Source organism: Maniola hyperantus, chromosome 26, assembly GCF_902806685.2.
Source record: "Maniola hyperantus chromosome 26, iAphHyp1.2, whole genome shotgun sequence".
In the NCBI taxonomy this organism is placed as follows: domain Eukaryota; kingdom Metazoa; phylum Arthropoda; class Insecta; order Lepidoptera; family Nymphalidae; genus Maniola; species Maniola hyperantus.
This window is the reverse complement of record NC_048561.1, coordinates 1,993,037-2,010,630: the sequence shown is the minus strand read 5'-3', so window position 1 is coordinate 2,010,630 and position 17,594 is coordinate 1,993,037. Positions and strand designations below refer to the sequence as shown.

General features: G+C 38.8%; 3 protein-coding genes across 7 annotated transcripts in view; 2 read left to right on the top strand and 1 right to left on the bottom strand.

Moving 5' to 3' along the window:
* fbl (pantothenate kinase 3 fbl) overlaps positions 1-17,594 on the top strand; it is an 83,862-nt gene that overhangs the window by 60,571 nt on the left and 5,697 nt on the right. The gene's annotated exons all lie outside the window — the stretch shown is intronic.
* Positions 1,330-4,236, top strand: LOC138404175 (ranBP-type and C3HC4-type zinc finger-containing protein 1-like). Its single transcript, XM_069507551.1, has 2 exons — positions 1,330-1,473; positions 2,516-4,236. Exon 2 carries the CDS (start codon positions 2,582-2,584, stop codon positions 3,815-3,817), a length of 1,236 nt encoding a protein of 411 aa, XP_069363652.1. The 5' UTR covers positions 1,330-1,473; positions 2,516-2,581; the 3' UTR covers positions 3,818-4,236.
* The window catches only part of Pdcd4 (Programmed cell death 4), a 26,776-nt gene continuing 13,397 nt past the window's right edge, over positions 4,216-17,594 (bottom strand). The window contains exons 7-11 of one of the 2 annotated variants that reach the window (XR_011238211.1): positions 16,757-16,889; positions 15,495-15,605; positions 15,137-15,276; positions 13,628-13,753; positions 4,216-4,423 (exon numbers count right to left, since the gene is read on the bottom strand). Coding sequence is in view for 1 of the 2 variants with exons in the window: in XM_034982264.2 (XP_034838155.1) it covers positions 13,681-13,753; positions 15,137-15,276; positions 15,495-15,605; positions 16,757-16,889 (457 nt within the window). In the remaining variant the exon portion in view is untranslated. Of the gene's footprint in view, positions 4,424-12,001; positions 13,754-15,136; positions 15,277-15,494; positions 15,606-16,756; positions 16,890-17,594 lie in introns of those variants that run through there. The other variant, XM_034982264.2, reaches the window with a different exon arrangement.

The following is a 17,594-nucleotide window of genomic DNA, read 5'->3' as shown; positions in this document are numbered from 1 at the left end:
CCACTTGAGACCGTCAATAGCAATAACATTCGACATGGCACGTAAACAATAGGGGTAATAAACCAAACACTCATAGGGCCCATTCATTTTTAAAGGAGCTGGTTCAACCTTATATATTTTGTTGCAAACCAACCAGTGTTGATACTTTTGAATTCACCCGCCACGGCTTATTGTTATTGCTAATGACTATCTCAAGTGGAAACACGCCAGTTAATATTGAATGCACTATACAGTTCTTGCAATTCACGAAGACGAGTGAAGTTCACTTGTGGATCACTGGTGTATATACCTAACCCAAATTTTGATTGTAATACTTCTGATTTTGATTTCATTGAACTGGAGGACCCAACTCCTCAACCCTGATGCTGTAAGGAATTCCTAAATTAGTTGCGGGTATCAGCTAGTTGTTATCGTTTCAACAGTTTTCTCGTTAGCCTGTGACTGCAATCTCACCTGGTGGTAAGTTATGATGTGATGCAGTCTAAGATGGTAGCGGGCTAACCTGGAAGGGGTTTTTACCCGTTTAGTTTTATTAAACCCCTTTGGTTTCTACACGGCATCGTACCGGAACGCTAAATCGCTTGATGGCACGGCTTTGCCGGTAGGGTGGTAACTAGCCACGGCCGAAGCCTCTCACCAGACCAGACCAGAAATTTATGAAATTATAAAATTCCAAACCCCTGCCAGGAATCGAACTCGGGACCTCCCACGTTAATTTTGTTGTAATTTCATTCGTTTGATTCTCCATTTCGAGCTTTAATTGAAGAAATATTTTTTCTAGGTTGGGATCCATTATGTTGTGATACAAGATTTATTAATCGTAGACTGAGTAAAAAATCTAGTCGAAAGAACGTTTTCTTTCTCATTCACACTAAAAAGAGAGCACAGATAAAGTTTCTAATGTGATAAACAGAGACGCAGCTAACCTATTTTTTGTCCCTTATCGTGTAACCGATTTTTTACAAGGAAGGAATACAACTAGTTGCAAAACAAACTTTGAGAATTCGTGGCGTCATTGTATTTCTCATTAGTTATTTACTTGTTTTCACATAAAAAACGTTTAATACAAATATTGTTGATCGGTTAATACAAATATTGACTACTAAACAATGGTAATTGTCGTGTTATTCATCGTTACGTCGCGCTATCGCTATCTCATACGCGGTTACACAGTACTTTAATCTAGCTTTTTTACTCAATCTACGATATTAATGCTTACAACGGAACGTAATAGAATTTTACTTATTGTCTGTGGCAATATTCATACTCTCATGTTGTCGGCTTGCTAATGTGTCAATGCCATTCTAAATGAATGTCAAAGACTATCGGTTAGTAATTTTCTAATTTCTACTTCGAAAAATTTTGTTTGTCGTTGTTTTACGAAATGACTGTTGTTAAAATTGGTGGATTTAATTGTTATTCGATGGATTGACACTTGCACTGCTTGTTTCAACGAAAATTAAGAATTTCCAGGTACTTTTTACCACTTTTCCTTATTTTAATAACTAGAGCTTCAATACACAATGTTTACACTTTTAAAACCGGAACCGGTTACCGGAAAAAGAGTAAACTCTCTATCAAATAGTCCGCCAGAATGACAGCTACACTGTCACGATCCCAATCACCTCTGATTGGTTGACGCTCGCTCACAATGCATTGTTGCAACAAGAATCGCACAAATTCAGCCAATCACAACAATTGAGATTGTAATAATGATTTAGGCAATCGCCCTACTGCGTAGCAAGAACGGTATAGTCCTTTTTATGAAAGAAGTCCCCCAGACGCAGCGCTGTACTCGCGTGACTTAATATCGTAAAAAATTTACCTATTTTACATTTAGCAAATAATACTAAATCAAAGAATACTATTTCCTGCATACTTCGATGAAACAATACCTATAAGCTCTTAAATTGTGTTTGCTTATATAAGCTCTCAAATTGTATTGTCAAATTTAGTTCCAAAAATCACCGCGGGACTTCTTTCATGAAAAGGACTACCTACCTTACAGAGTTGACAGATTCCTTATATATGTCATAAAGAATCAGAGAGTATTTCTCTATCTACGTAAAGAATAGATGCGTTCATAATGAGGTTCATAATGCGTAAAAGAAGCCTTAACGTAACTCACGCGCCATTTTAACTTTGTGTCAAATTTCATGTCAAAAGTGCGATTCTAGTCCTTATTTTATACGTAGACACCATCGATATCTTGGATGAATGATCGATATAGAAAGTAATATTTCTTATTAAGTACATCTAAGAATTAAAGAGAAAAAGAAGAAGAAGAGAACCCTGGACCGTACATTTGACATGACAATTCACCCATAGAGTTAATTAAAATGGCGCGTGAGGAGTCATTTTGTACGGACTATACTTAGTACCTACCTATAGTCCGTACAAAATATGTGAGAAGTCTTCATCACATATTGTTTGCAAATTCCGTGTTTATTTTGCTTGCGGAACTCCGCTTGCCTTTTGCTAATAGGTACCATTTTTCATTCTGCATTGCTTTTAGACCCGAAGACCATAACAGTTCTACGACTACGCGACAGTATCAGAAAACGCTACATCCGACACAAGCATGTACGACTCCGACGATAATACCAGCTCCGACGAAGTAATAGTTATAAGTGATGATTCGTATCACCCAACATCATCATCAGAGTCTGATAATGATGATGATATTAACTCTGATAGGATGATCATCGATCTCGCGATGGATACTAGTGATGATCTATCAGAATCCGATGCTAATGACGATCAGGTGATGGATGCTAGTGTAGTAGATCTATCAGAATATGATGCTAATGATAAAATTAACTGTGATAGGATGACCAACGATCAGATGATGGATGCTAGTGATGATCCATCATCTTCGTCATCAGAACCAGATGTAATATTCGTTTCATCAACACCTATACGATACAACGATAGCACACCACTTGTCACTCTAGCTGGACCTGACCTTAATGCCCCATTTAATTTGCGTTTAGGAGGAAATACACACATCGCATCACAGACCAACAACGTCACACAAGCTCAAATTAAAACGAAACCCAGTGAATTAAATAGTATCCTATCAGGTGACCTCTATACAGAATTGAAGAAATTGGAACAACAGGCTCTCGTTCCGAATACTGAAGAATTTGAATGTGGCGTCTGTATGGAGCAATGCGCTGTGGGCGCCGGTGCCGTGCTGCGCGAATGCATCCACACATTCTGCAGAGCATGTCTCGCGGATGTGATCCGGCACTGCGAGGAGCCGGTGGTCGCGTGCCCCGCCATCCAGTGCCCTGGAGCGTTACAGGAACGCGAAATTCGAGCAATTCTCTCTACTGAGGAGTACGAGCGTTGGCTGGCGCGGGGCTTAGCCGCAGCAGAAAATGGAAATCGGAACACGTTTCACTGTCGCACGCGAGATTGTAAGGGCTGGGCGTTTTGTGAACCAGAAGTTCGGGGTTTCCCTTGTCCGGTCTGCGGACACATAAATTGTGTACTTTGCCGGGCTGTCCACGAGGGGGAGTCCTGTGAGCGATATCGAGCGAAACTGCGCGATGCTGCTGCTGTAGAATCAACGGCCGCTTTACTGAAATCGCTTATTTCTCGAGGCGAGGCTTTAGAGTGCCCCGAGTGTAGTGCTATAATTACTAAGAAAGAGGGTTGTGACTGGATTAAATGTTTAGGTTGTAAGACGGAGATATGCTGGGCGACGAAGGGCCGCCGGTGGGGGCCGGGGGGGAGAGGGGACACGAGCGGTGGCTGCAAGTGCGGTGTTCGCGGGAAGAGGTGCCATCCATCGTGCGGTAACTGTCATTAGGTCGTTTATTGGTGGGTTCAGGGCTCAGGACGTTAGTACTGTTATTATATTCTGTGACTTCAGGCCAGGCGCACAAATCTAGCGGAAAATCACTTCAGGCAGGATGTAAAAATTGCAAAAGCTGTAGGTTTGATGATAGTCGTGCGGCGAAAATCCAGCTTTATTATTACTGGCCGGGCCATACGCCACAGGATAAGACAGAAGCCTAACGCCCAACAACATGCCGCGTCGCGTTTTTATATTGTATTTGTATGCGATATTAAATTATTAATTAATTAATGACATATCAAATTGTAAATTATTGTCTTTAAAATTACCTACTATTGTGATGGATCGTGTTCGTAATAGTAAAAATATAAGATACGTTATAAAATTTATTTTATAGTAAACATTAAACAACTACCTACCTCTAATAATTCCACATTTATTTTATTTTCTTGTTAATAAGTTCAGTAGTTCTTTTTATTATGGGATCTCAATTCCCAAGGTGCTTGTATGGTGACCTCGCACCGGAAATCGCAGCGTCCGTCGTCCATCCACCTAATGGAAGTCCCTACAAGAGACCTATGTCTCATGTTTGTCATGGGCATGGTGGGATACAGCAAACTGGAATCAAGAAGAGAAGTATCCCATACAAATTTAAGGTGCTAAGACTAAGAGGGAAGGTGCATAATGATAATGATAATGTTATTTATTTCAGGCAAATTGTACCCATATTATTACAGAGTTCAAATATAAAATAAAATTAAAATTTAGATTCTAAGGTAAAAAATCAATATTTGTTTGGTGTACTATCATACTCTGGTGTGTTTAGTGGCGGTATTCGTGAATCGCTCTTTATATCTTCTAAACACCAAACCAGAAGGCCAAAACTTTCCATCTAAGAAGGATCCCAGTCTGCTGGCAGGTACAGTAACCTTAAATGAATTAAAAGACGTTTCTTTATTTTGTTTAAGTTGCTCGACACTGATGCATTGTTCCCCTTTGTCTGAAATATGCTCCAAGATATCATTCACCGTAACCGACTTTTTCGCTCGCGATACATAAATTGAGCACACAATAATCCTGCTATTCTGCAGGAGATACGCTTTTGCATGCCGAGCGACAGCGGGTCACGCAGACGCAGGCGCAACCGCGCGCTCGCACTTGCCTGCTGCAGCGGGCGCCGCTCACGCGCGCGACTTGCACGCTCAACTCGGTCGCTGAATACATCGACCTGTTCAGCTGCTCACTGGGCGAGTTCATAAGGGTCACAACGTTTTTGTTAAGTTTTATATAAAGTAGGTTATAATTTAAGCTAGTTGTAAGGTACCTGGGTCGAATATGGCCAGGCGGTAAATATGGCCACATACTATTATTTCTAAAACGCAACATTTTTTAAAACTAAACGTGGCCTTACATGGTCGAGATTCGCGACTTGATCCGAACACCGCACCACCCCTCTCGCACAGACACCAGCTCCTCAGGAGTCGTCCAAGTAGGAAACCATGTCACCGTTATTAAAATCTCACGTAAGTTTTGTCCTGCATTTTAGGTTAGTTTTCGATTTCATTAGTTTCTATTTGTTTTCATGCTGTTTGGCAATTGTATTTTGTAATTTCTGTGTGTATTTCTCAAAATACTTTTATGTTTATGATCCGTTTGAATAAAAAGAAAGAAGGCGTGACTGAAAATATGGCCATTGGCCATATTTACTGTATAAAATTATGGACACCTGAACTTTTTATTTTAGGTAATGCCCATAGAGATAGGTAATCATTCATCTAAGGTCATGCCACAATACTGGCCCTGTAATAAGAAATATACTATCGAAACTGATATCTTCTTTTATTTAACTAAGCTTTCTGCAGTTACTTCAAAAACGGTAATTATTCATACAATAAACATGGCCATATCTATGGGCATTTTAACCTACGCCGTCGGAAATACGGCCATTTTCCTATTTTTTACAAAAAGTAAAGAAAATCTGTAACTGTTAAATGTTTTTCATACTTTTTTCAGTATTAATATAGTTTAATAGGTACTCTAGTCTTCAAAAACATGAAAAAAGTAGACACGAAACCTTAAGGTGGCCATATTCGACCCAGGTACCTTATATAGTAAAAAGTACAGTAATCGGCCAAAAATGATGAACATCGATCTTTAGGAGACAGCAGATTTGTAGGGCACTGTCTCGGTCGTTGAAACCGACAAAGCCTCATATGGGTATGAGTGACAGAGACAACGCTCTACAAAGATGAAATGTCATTCTAAAGGCCGATGTTCATCACTTTCGGTCGCGTACTGTATTTAAGTTAACCTAGCAGCTAGCTATTGCATTAGTTTATTAATGATAGTAATTTTAAGTTGTTTAATAATTAAATATACCTAAAAATATCCAACAATAGACGTCTATCGGTTGATGATGATGAAACTGTGACCCTGACTCTCACTTGAAATTGATTTTTACGCGCGATGATTGTAAAATTAATAATTGATAAGCTACAAGATAAGAGTATCAGACTGTTTTGTTACTTTTGGCCATGTTTCTAGTTTTCTACATTTGTACGTAATTTTTTCTACTTCCTAGATTTTATTGACTAAGTAGCTAAAATGAGATGGCACTGCAGTAATTGGGAAGTGTTACTTTATTATTATTTTCTATTAAGTAAGTATCTACCACATTATTTAAAATTATAATTGCCATGTGGACGAAGTCGCGGGGATAAGCTCGTATTACCTTAAATAATTAAGCTAGCCTTATCTAATTACTATAAAAATCATGCCCGCATGGAATGGGACCAAGAATGCTGGCTTCCTGGACAGCCAGGCTGATCCGTTGCGCAAGAAAGGAGCCTTATGCTCGCGACTTAGTCCGCGTGGACTACACAAATTTAAAACCAATATTTTACTCCCTTAAGGGTTGAATTTTCATAAATCCTTTCATAGCGGATGTCTACGTCATAATAGCTATCTGCATGCCAGATTTCAGCCCGATCCGTCCAGTAGTTTGAGCTGTGCGTTGATAGATCATGTCAGTCAGCTTTTTCTTATATATATTTAAAACTAGCTGATGCCCGCGACTTCGTCCGCGTGGATTTAGGTTTTTGAAAATCCTGTCCTTCCCCGGGATGCAAGCTATCGCTGTACGAAATTTCGTCAAAATCGGTTGAACGGATCGGCCGTGAAAGGCTAGCAGACAGACAGACAGACACACTTTCGCATTTATAATATAAGTATGGATAACTATAGATTACTAAATAGCTGCCCCGGCGAACTTCGTTCCGCCTAACAGTCGATTCTTTTTCAGGCAATTTTTTAAATTTTTCTCTCCGTAAGAACCATCCTCGTACTTCAAGGAATATAATAAAAAAAGACTCGGCGAAATCGATTCAGCTGTTCTCGATATTTGCGATCAGCAACACATTTAGCGATTTATTTTTATATATAGAGAAGATTACTATTAAATTGGCGCGTCCTATAAGTAATTTAATTTATAATTCCAGTAACCCTCGTTCACGCAGTACAAGTTTTACCCAAACGCAATCATCGACTAAGATCTGGTGACTACATACAGAAGTCCCCCCTCCTTTTCTCCCCTTTACAAATCAAAAGAGAAATCAAAAGTGCCTCGTCATATGAAAACATGGCTATAAGAAGGTCATTACCAAAATATCTGCAAGACATTAAGAAATTCAAAGAGTTTAATGTAACTCCCCCCTGGGATGTAAGGTATAACTTCGTACCACATATCATCAAAATCGGTTAAACTGTTGCGACGTGAAAAGCTAGCAGACAGACAGACACACTTGCATTTATAATACTAGTATGGATAGAAAAGGGGGCAAGTTTTTAAAATAAAAGACATCAAAATCGAACATATTCTATTTATTTCGGCCTCAAAAAATATTTACATATCGCTCCAACAATCGGCGATTTTATACGGACAGGCAAACAATAAAACTTCGTACCACATATCATCAAAATCGGTTAAACTGTTGCGCCGTGAAAAGCTAGCAGATAGACAGACACACTTGTATTTATAATACTAGTATGGATAGAAAAGGGGGCAAGTTTTTAAAATAAAAGACATCAAAATCGAACATATTCTATTTATTTCGGCCTCAAAAAAATATTTACATATCGCTCCAACAATCGGCGATTTTATACGGACAGGCAAACAATAAAACTTACATACTACAAGTCCCGCAAATTACTATTGCGCTGGTACCATTCAAATAATTCAAATAATTTATTTCAAATAACTTGAGTTTACAGTAGCTGTAGGAGGTTGGAGCCTTCTTTTAGGAGTAGGCGAACTACTCCTGTGTCAGAAGACACCGCTCTTCCTTAACAATATTTTCATCAGCGATATCAAGGAAACGTGTGTGAGTTAGTAAGTGTATGGATAGATATATGTATGTGTGTATTTGTGTGTGTGTGTGTGCGTGTGTGTGTGTGCGCGCGTCTCATTATCATCGAAATGACGTCATTTTGACGTATATTTAAGTAAAAATACAATCATACTTCAGTCTAGTGCTGACGTCACCAAAATGGCGGCCACCCGCATTAGCAATTTGCGGGACTTATATATACCTGCCTATTATAGTTAGAATATTAAAAGTAATTTTAAAAAATGCATTATTGTACATTCCCATTTTTCACTACAACTGCCAAACAAACAATGTGGACTAAGAGCCAGCGCGTGTAAAGCCTTCGTTATTTTATTAAAGCTGAAAGTTTATCTGCGTACTGTCCCGAACACTGGGAGGTACGATCAGCGACTATGAAGTTTGGATCATGGTGGCTTTGGGAGATAACAGGTCATGGGGCCGATTCTCTTGTGCACAATCTCTTAGACGTGACATTTTAGTTTAGTTTAGAGATGTGTACAACGGAATTAGCCACATTAAAGGTGTAAAAAATCAATTGTAAAAGTAACTTTAACAATTTATTAAACTTACTCTTAGAGGTCAATTGTCATATCAAAAGTACGGTTCACCCTTCAAATAAGGACTAAAATCGTACTTTTAACATGAAATTTGACACAAAAAGTTAAAATGGCGCGCAAGGAGTCATTTTTGACAGACTATATTCTGTGATATCGACCAATCATGCTTCATATTTGCGATCAAAATGACTTCTAAGGCGCCATTTTAACTTTGTGTCAACTGTCATGTCAAAAGTACGATTTTATTCCTGATTTTAATTAAATTTATTTAACAATAAATGAGGCCTAGTCAGGCCAAGTCCTAGTCCTAGGTCTACTTAATTTTAATTGTTATTAATTGTTGTTTATCTGTATTACTAATATTTTTCTGTGATCCTTATATAATTTATGTCAGCACTCAGCGACTTAAAGGCAATAAAATTTATGATTAGATTTGATTTGATTTTTAAGGGCGAACCGTACTTTTGACATGACAGTTGACTCATAGTTAAAATGGCGCGTGATAAGTCATTTTGTACTGGCAACACTGTAGCTGTCAAGTTAGTAGCCCTAGAGCAGTGATAGTGAAAAATGGAAAATAGTAGCATACAAGCGATATAAGACGTAATTAAATTTATATTTTGTCATTTTCCGCCATTGCGTTGCCGCATAGAGCAAAATAACGGGACAGAAACTTCTGGGAGCTTTTTAACAACTGGAATACAATTTGACTCTGGGTGACTAATAAACATTTAAAAAAAAAGATTTTTAATTACATTGACTTTATATTACTTTGCAAGGACAGGGCCATTGAACGAGCAAAATGGCACCGACTCATTGGTCCTAAAATGTTTATTTAGCACCAATGCAACCTCAGTGACGTCTGGACTTCAAACGGGTCGTTCATCAGTATCTAAGAGGTGGCGCTGATTTATTTGGTTCCAAAACCGTGTAAAATTTTGTTCACTTGGCATATCTTGTCATTTATAGGCTTATTTCCACCTTCCTAAATAAATCGCCCTAAATGGTTATCTACAGTCAAACTAGCCCATTTTGACACTCAATGATACTTTGCCCAAAAAGCAATTTAAAAGCAAATTCGCTATGTATTTTTTTTGATAAATTAACATTTGAATAAAAATTTGTAGTATAAATACTACGATCAAAATTTTGAAACATAACCCAAGGTAGCCTTAAATTATAGTCATGGTATTTTTCACGAAATTTTAACCAAAAAATTTCATTTCAACTATTTTTATGTCGCGTCAACCATTTTTAAGGCGCGTCAATAATTTTTAGGGCGCGTCAACCATTTTTATCTCGCGTCAACCATAAGGCACGTCAGCCATTTTTATGTCACGTCAACCATTTTTATGTCGCGTCATCCATAAGGCACGTCACCCATTTTTATGTCGCGTCAACCATTTTTATGTCGCGTCCACCATTTTTATGTCGCGTCCACCATTTTTAAGGCGCGTCAACCGAAGTTTCTTTTAGAAAGGGAATATCTAGAGAAAGGTACGCTATCAGTAGTTTTTTATTTGTTGAAAAGCCCCCAAATTCGTATATTTCTCAGTTCTTCCGACAGGCACCATCGTTTTCCAAAATAAATGCATACTGTTATTTTTGCTCCCATGCCAAAGCTTGTAGACAGAGGGTAATTTTTATAGCCTCACTAGCTCGGCACGGTTATTAACCGTTGAGCTAGTGAGGCTATAAAAATTAATTATAATAAATAGGATAAATTTAGAGTATCTGCATCCTTTTCTTTTTGATACTGCTAAAAAAGGACGGAACATGAGTTTTAGATTTAAAGACTCTAAATTTTAGTGCACGCTACAAATTTAAACGATACGCTCGCGACTGGCAGCTAAAGTCACGAGGTTTGACGGCTCTAAATTAAACTTAAAACTGTCTATATCTGTCCTTTTTATATTATATTAGTAAGAAGAGGATGCGAATGCTCTAAAATTTAGTTGAGCTCAGAATCAGTACCATTGTTCAATTCAATAACATCTTCATACAATGGCACGTTTAAAAAAACATATTTTTGTACTAATGCCAAAATAAAGAGTTTGTACTCAGAAACGCATGCAGTTTGAAAAAAATATATACTCAAGTAATACATAATTAAAAAAATTAAACCAAAAAATCGCCTTCCAGCATTCCATACAAAATGATAACTTAAAGAGTGTCACAAATAATTTTTCATCAAAAATTTTGAAATTTTGATCCTAAAAAAAGTTTTCAAATAAATAAATTATACTTATTTGCAAAAAAATCGGCCAAGTGCGAGTCAGGTTCGCGCAACGAGGGTTCCGTACTACAGTCGTATTTTTCCGACATTTAGCACGATAATTCAAAAACTATGACGCATAAAAATAAATAAAAATCTGTTTTAGAATGCACACGCGAAGACTTTTCATATGATACCCCACTTGATATAGTTATCTTACTTCGAAAATTGAAAATACTAATTATTAGTTCATGACCACAATTTAATTTTTCTTGTGAGATGTAACCACAAATTCACGGTTTTCAGATTTTCCCTGAATGTCTGCTATAAGACCTACCTACCTGCCAAATTTCATGAATCTAGGTCAACGGGAAGTATTTTATTATTATGTTATTACATAATAATATTTAAATTTTTTATTTTAAGTATTGATAATATGTTTATAAGTCCCGCAAATTGTTATTGCGCTGGAACCATGTCTCATTAACATCAAAATGACGTCATTTGACGTATATTTAAGTAAAAATATACCATCAGCGCGAAACTTCAGTCTAGTGCTGACGTCAATAAAATGTCGGCCACGCGCATTAGCAATTTGCGGGACTTATACCAGTGTTGATAATATAAATAATAATACAATCATACAGTACATATACATACTATGCGATTCAAAATGTAACTAGCTTAACCCTAGTACGAGTTTGAACGTATCAAAAACTTTTTAAAAAAAGTTTATTTCGGCGATCCATATAATATCATATATCCTCATAATATCTCCTACGGGTATCACGCTATGAGGCTAATTATATATTTTTTTTTGGTAGAGATATTCCAAAAAAAAATATAAATAAAGTATATAATGTAAAAATTAAAGTATATAATTATTATCCTCTTTGTAACTCTGGTATTGGTACGGAATTTGCATGCAGTGTTTACTTTAAAATGAACACACAAAAATTTAACATAGTTGTGCATGATCTATGAATAAAAATCTATGTATTTATTATAGTTATTATGTTTTATATTAAAATCGCTAGTAAACCATTCAATAAAAAAATAAAAAATCTATAGTCCGCGACATGTTGAGATGGCAATCGGGGTATGAGGTGAGGGGGACGCTCCACACTCCACTCACCTGCACGTCATCCGCGCTCGCCTGCAACGGTTTAGCGGAGTGTTGTCTGCCCGATTGCCATCCCGACCTGTCGCGTACTTTACACATCACTCCTAACCTCAGCTTGCCGGGATGTTACTGACATTATCTAACATTGTATAGAAACTCGATATCGAAATTCGTTTTCGGAAACTTTGAAACTCATACTAGAGCTGCAGCTTAGATTTCATTGATTAATTTTTACTGACAATACTAATATTTAGAATTAAAATAAAAAATACTATTACTAATATAAAATAAAAATGTTGATTAAATTTTTTTCTTGATAAAGTGGGTATATATTAAGACAGTGACTGGCGCTTGCATAGTTTTTATGTAAACTCTTAAGCGCCAATCACTATACTAAATCCGGGGAAAGAAGTTAGTATAGCGCTCTCTCTGTTACGTAATCCCATACAAATGATAGAGGCAAAAATCTCAGTAGGCGCTAACCATTTTGCGGCACCAACCAATCACAGACGAAACTACAGTACGCGGCCGAAAGTAATGTACATCGACCTTTAGAAGGAGATAGCTCATTTGTAGAGCGTTGTCTCTGTTGTTAGACCGACAAAACGTCAGATAGGTATCGTCAGATAGGTAAACGTCAGATAGAAACAACGCTGTACAAAGCCGAAATGTCATTCTAAAGGCCGATGTACATTACTTTCTGCCTGTATGTCATCTAATTGAATTTCAAATGTTTCTTAAAACATTTTCGAATTAAATTTCGAATGTCTTTTGAAAACATGTTTGTGATTGGTCGGTGACCCAAAATGGTTAACGCCCCTGAGACTTTTGTCTCTATCATTTGTATAGGATTACGGAACAGAGAGAGCTAATTTCTTTCCGCGGATAGGGTATAGCATGAAAATTAAAAAAAAAATAGAAAATACATTAATAATGCTTTTTAAAATAGTCTCATTTTAATGTTGCATCACTATAATAAAGTCTAAACCTAACAAAAATTCTGTATTATAATCTATTACGGATGCCGTCAGATAAAAAGAAATCTCACACTTGACAGTGGAAGGGATGACTGCGTATAGCTACATTCCTACAGTGCGCGAAGTGACTGGTTGACTAATGGACCAACCGCGCGGCAGCCTAGATGACATTGCTGTTGTCTTTTTTCTAAAAAGTAGTTTTTGAGATTGTCGGGTTTTTTTCATGGGTAATGTACATCGGCCTTTAGAATGACATTTCGTATGACATATGACGTTTTGTCGGTCTCTATGACAGGGACAAATCTCTACAAATCTGCTATCTCCTTCTAAAGGCCGATGTATATTACTTTCTGCCGCGTATTTGTACATCAGTTTTTCTAAATTCCCATGTTTTTGACGACAACTTGAAAACAACTCTAGGATACGCTATTATACCGTGCGAGATGTGAAAGCATGATTGAAGAGCCAATTGCGCGGCGGTACAGACATCCACCGTCACGCCTCACTCCGTACATGCAAATTGATCGATAAATCACCCACTGCGCAAGTTCAAGAGTCCCATTACCTGACTGCATGTAAACATAGTGCCTTGTGTCGCAAGTGCGCGTAGGGACGCGTCTATTCGCGCAGTTTGAGCGCGTGGTCTTTGATTGCCCCGCCGTCGCCCTCGGACACGAAACGTTTGCGCCCCCTGGGGACAACACGGAAACTTATATGGGGCAAATTCATAAATCTAAATCTGTAAGGTTGCCATGCGCTCGAGCTCCGTTTAACGAAGTAATCTCTTTTTTTTTTTAAAGAATATTAGTTATGTTAAATGACTAATATTCCCCTTTCCTCTCCAACTAAGCGTCAAGCTTGTGCTAGGAGTAGGTACGACAAATGTGCAACGGGCGGGGTTTGAACCGTCGACCTTTCGGTTTTCAGTCCACTCCTTTACCAGTTGAGCTATTGAGGCTCTTATAAGATATTAATCTAAGATTATATAAGGGGACAACGTATAAGGGGACAAATTAGAAACTGTCAATTAATCACGTAGTGGACATACGCTCAAGCACATTCCCCCCAGTTTGATGCGCGACTGACATTGCTCCACGAAGCGATATAACACTATATACACATGGGGACAAATGAAAAACTGTCAGTAGGTCACTCTCATAGTCATACGCTCGCCGAAGCGACCAAACATTACATAAAGGACAAACCATAATTTGGGGACAAATTAGAAATTGTCCGTGGGTCACTCACCTAGTAGGCATACGCTCAAGCACATTGGCCCCCAGTTGTATACGCGTTTGGCGTGGCTCCACGAAGCGATCCAACATTATATGAAGGACAAACCATAATTTGGGGACAAATTAGAAATTATCAGTGGGTCACTCACCTCACCTAGTGGGCATACGCTCAAGCACATTGGCCCCCAGTTGTATACGCGTTTGGCATCGCTCCACGAAGCAATCCAACATTATATAAAGGACAAAACATAATTTGGGGACAAATTAGAAATTGTCAGTGAGTCACTCACCTAGTGGGCATACGCTCAAGCACATTGGCCCCCAGTTGTATACGCGTTTGGCGTGGCTCCACGAAGCGATCCAACATTATATGAAGGACAAACCATAATTTGGGGACAAATTAGAAATTATCAGTGGGTCACTCACCTCACCTAGTGGGCATACGCTCAAGCACATTGGCCCCCAGTTGTACACGCGTTTGGCATCGCTCCACGAAGCAATCCAACATTATATAAAGGACAAAACATAATTTGGGGACAAATTAGAAATTGTCAGTGAGTCACTCACCTAGTGGGCATACGCTCAAGCACATTGGCCCCCAGTTGTACACGCGTTTGGCATCGCTCCACGAAGCAATCCAACATTATATAAAGGACAAAACATAATTTGGGGACAAATTAGAAATTGTCAGTGAGTCACTCACCTAGTGGGCATACGCTCAAGCACATTGGCCCCCAGTTGTATACGTGTTTGGCATCGCTCCACGAAGCAATCCAACATTATATAAAGGACAAAACATAATTTGGGGACAAATTAGAAATTGTCAGTGAGTCACTCACCTAGTGGGCATACGCTCAAGCACATTGGCCCCCAGTTGTATACGCGATTGGCATCGCTCCACGAAGCGATCCAACATTATATAGGCTAACGGCACATCCAGAACTATATCTGACATGTCTTCTAGAACTCGGAGGAAGCCCTGAAAATAAATCAAAAAATAAGTAAGTTTCAGAATTTGATTACAAAATAATCGAGTTCTGTAGACTCGAATTTTAAATGATACAGAACAAAATGAAACATTTTTTATAGCAAAAAAATATAAAGACCAGAGAGAGGGGACAATGTAGAAATTTACGTGGGGACAAATCAGAAATTAAACGGTTTTTTTTTTATAAAAACGTTTTCGAACGAACTCACCCTGTCCATCTGATCAGGTGTGACGATGACGCTCCTACGCAGCTCAGCCAGGAATGTACACAGCTGTTCCTCCACGCTCGAGTTGATCGCCTCCACTGCTAATAATACTGTCTGTTGGACAACAATAAAAGTTCTTTCATTTTGATAGATATTTAGAAATAACTAGAGGATGCCCGCGACGAATACAGGTTTTTAAAAAATACCGTGGAAACACTTTGATTTTCCGTGATAAAAAGTTGTCTATGTCACTTTCCGGAATGCAAGCTACCTCTGTACTCAATCCATACTAATATTATAAATGCGAAAGTGTGTCTGTCTGTCTGCTAGCTTTTCACAGCCCAACCGTTCAACCGATTTTGATGAAATTTGGTACAAAGTTAGGTTATATCCCGGGGAAGGCTACTTTTCATCCCGGGTAAATTGATGAGTTCCCACGGGATTTTTAAAAACCTAAATCCACGCGTACGAAGTCGCAGGCATCAGCTTGTTTCATATAAATCGGTTAAACTGATGGGCCTTTAAGAATCCTGTGGAAACTCCTTGATTTTCCGAAATAAAAAGTAGCCTATGTCCTTCCCCAGGATGTAAGCTAACTCTGTGCTAAAGTTCATCAAAATCTGTTAATCTGTTGGGCCGTGAAAAGCTAGCACACAGACACACTCTCGCATTTATAATTGGTATGGATTGAAGAACAAAGGTTGCGAAGCTAAGTGGCAATGAACGGAACACATACACGATGGGGTCAAAAGTGGCCACAATGATAAGGACAACAACAATCATTTTGTCACGTTCTAATAAGAGCTTAAATGCATTTAGCTATCTCGCTCTAACAGTAAGAGTCACATTAGGGCTACTTCTAAAGGTATTTATTCTGAGGTTATAGTGAATTTTCTGTATACCGAGCAGCAGTGATGACATGCAGGTTTGGTACCCGGTTGAGTCAATTCACCACGTAAACCAGCTCGTGGTGGAAATGCGGCACCTCCAGCTCCCTGACGCAGCACATGGCTTCGGCCAGGTCTCCGGAAGTCAGGTACTCTTTGAGTAGCAGCTGGATTTGTCTGATGAGGGATTTTCTGTGTCCGATAAACTTCTTTGGAAGTTCTGCTGCCCTGGTACTTTTAGAACTACATCGGAAATCAACTTGCCACCAAAATAGCAATATGTGACTTACCTCTTAGAGAGTTATGCTGCCCTGGAGACTTCAAATGTCTGTATCTTTGGCACAGTCCCAGGTTTGATACCCGGTTGAGTCAATTTACCTCGTAAACCAGCTCGTGGTGGAAATGTGGCACCTCCAGCTCCCTGACGCAGCGCATGGCTTCGGCCAGGTCTCCGGAGGTCAGGTACTCTTTGAGAAGCAGCTGGATTTGTCTAATGAGGGATTTCACTGGCCTGAGGAGGAACAAAATATCATGTTATTTCTTTAAAAAAAAGTGTGTTACTGAGTACGGATTCCTCTCAGAATCAGAAGGGTTTAAGGCCATAGTCCACCAAGATGTGAGGATTGGCAGACCACACACCTTGGAAAACATTAAAAAATCTTTATTATCAAAAAAAGGTTATAACTAGAATATAACAGACATACAAACAGACACACTTTCGCATTAGTATGGATATGAATAAATAGGTATATCATTATATCTTTCTTTATCAGTATATATTTCTTTCCGGACTCCCCAGATTGATAGCCTAGTGGTTAGGACGTCCGCCTTCTAATCGGAGGTCGGGGGTTCGATCCCGGGCCCGCACCTCTAACTATATGCGTTTTAATTAATTAAATATCACTTGCTTTACCGGTGAAGGAAAACATCGTGAGGAAACCTGCATGCTGAAGCGTTCTCCATAATGTTCTCAAAGGTGTGTGAAGTCTACCAATCCGCACATGGCCAGCGTGGTAGACTATGGCCAAAACCCTTCTCACTCTGAGAGGAGACCCGTGCTCTGCAGTGAGCCGGCGATGGGTAGATCATGATGATGACGACGATAGTTACGTGTCCTGAAGAGGCACAGAATAGGGAATGGTAGAAATATCGGTGGGAGGCCTTTGCCCAGACGTGGGACAGTACAGGCTAATTTAGATTAGACTTTTTTTTTGAA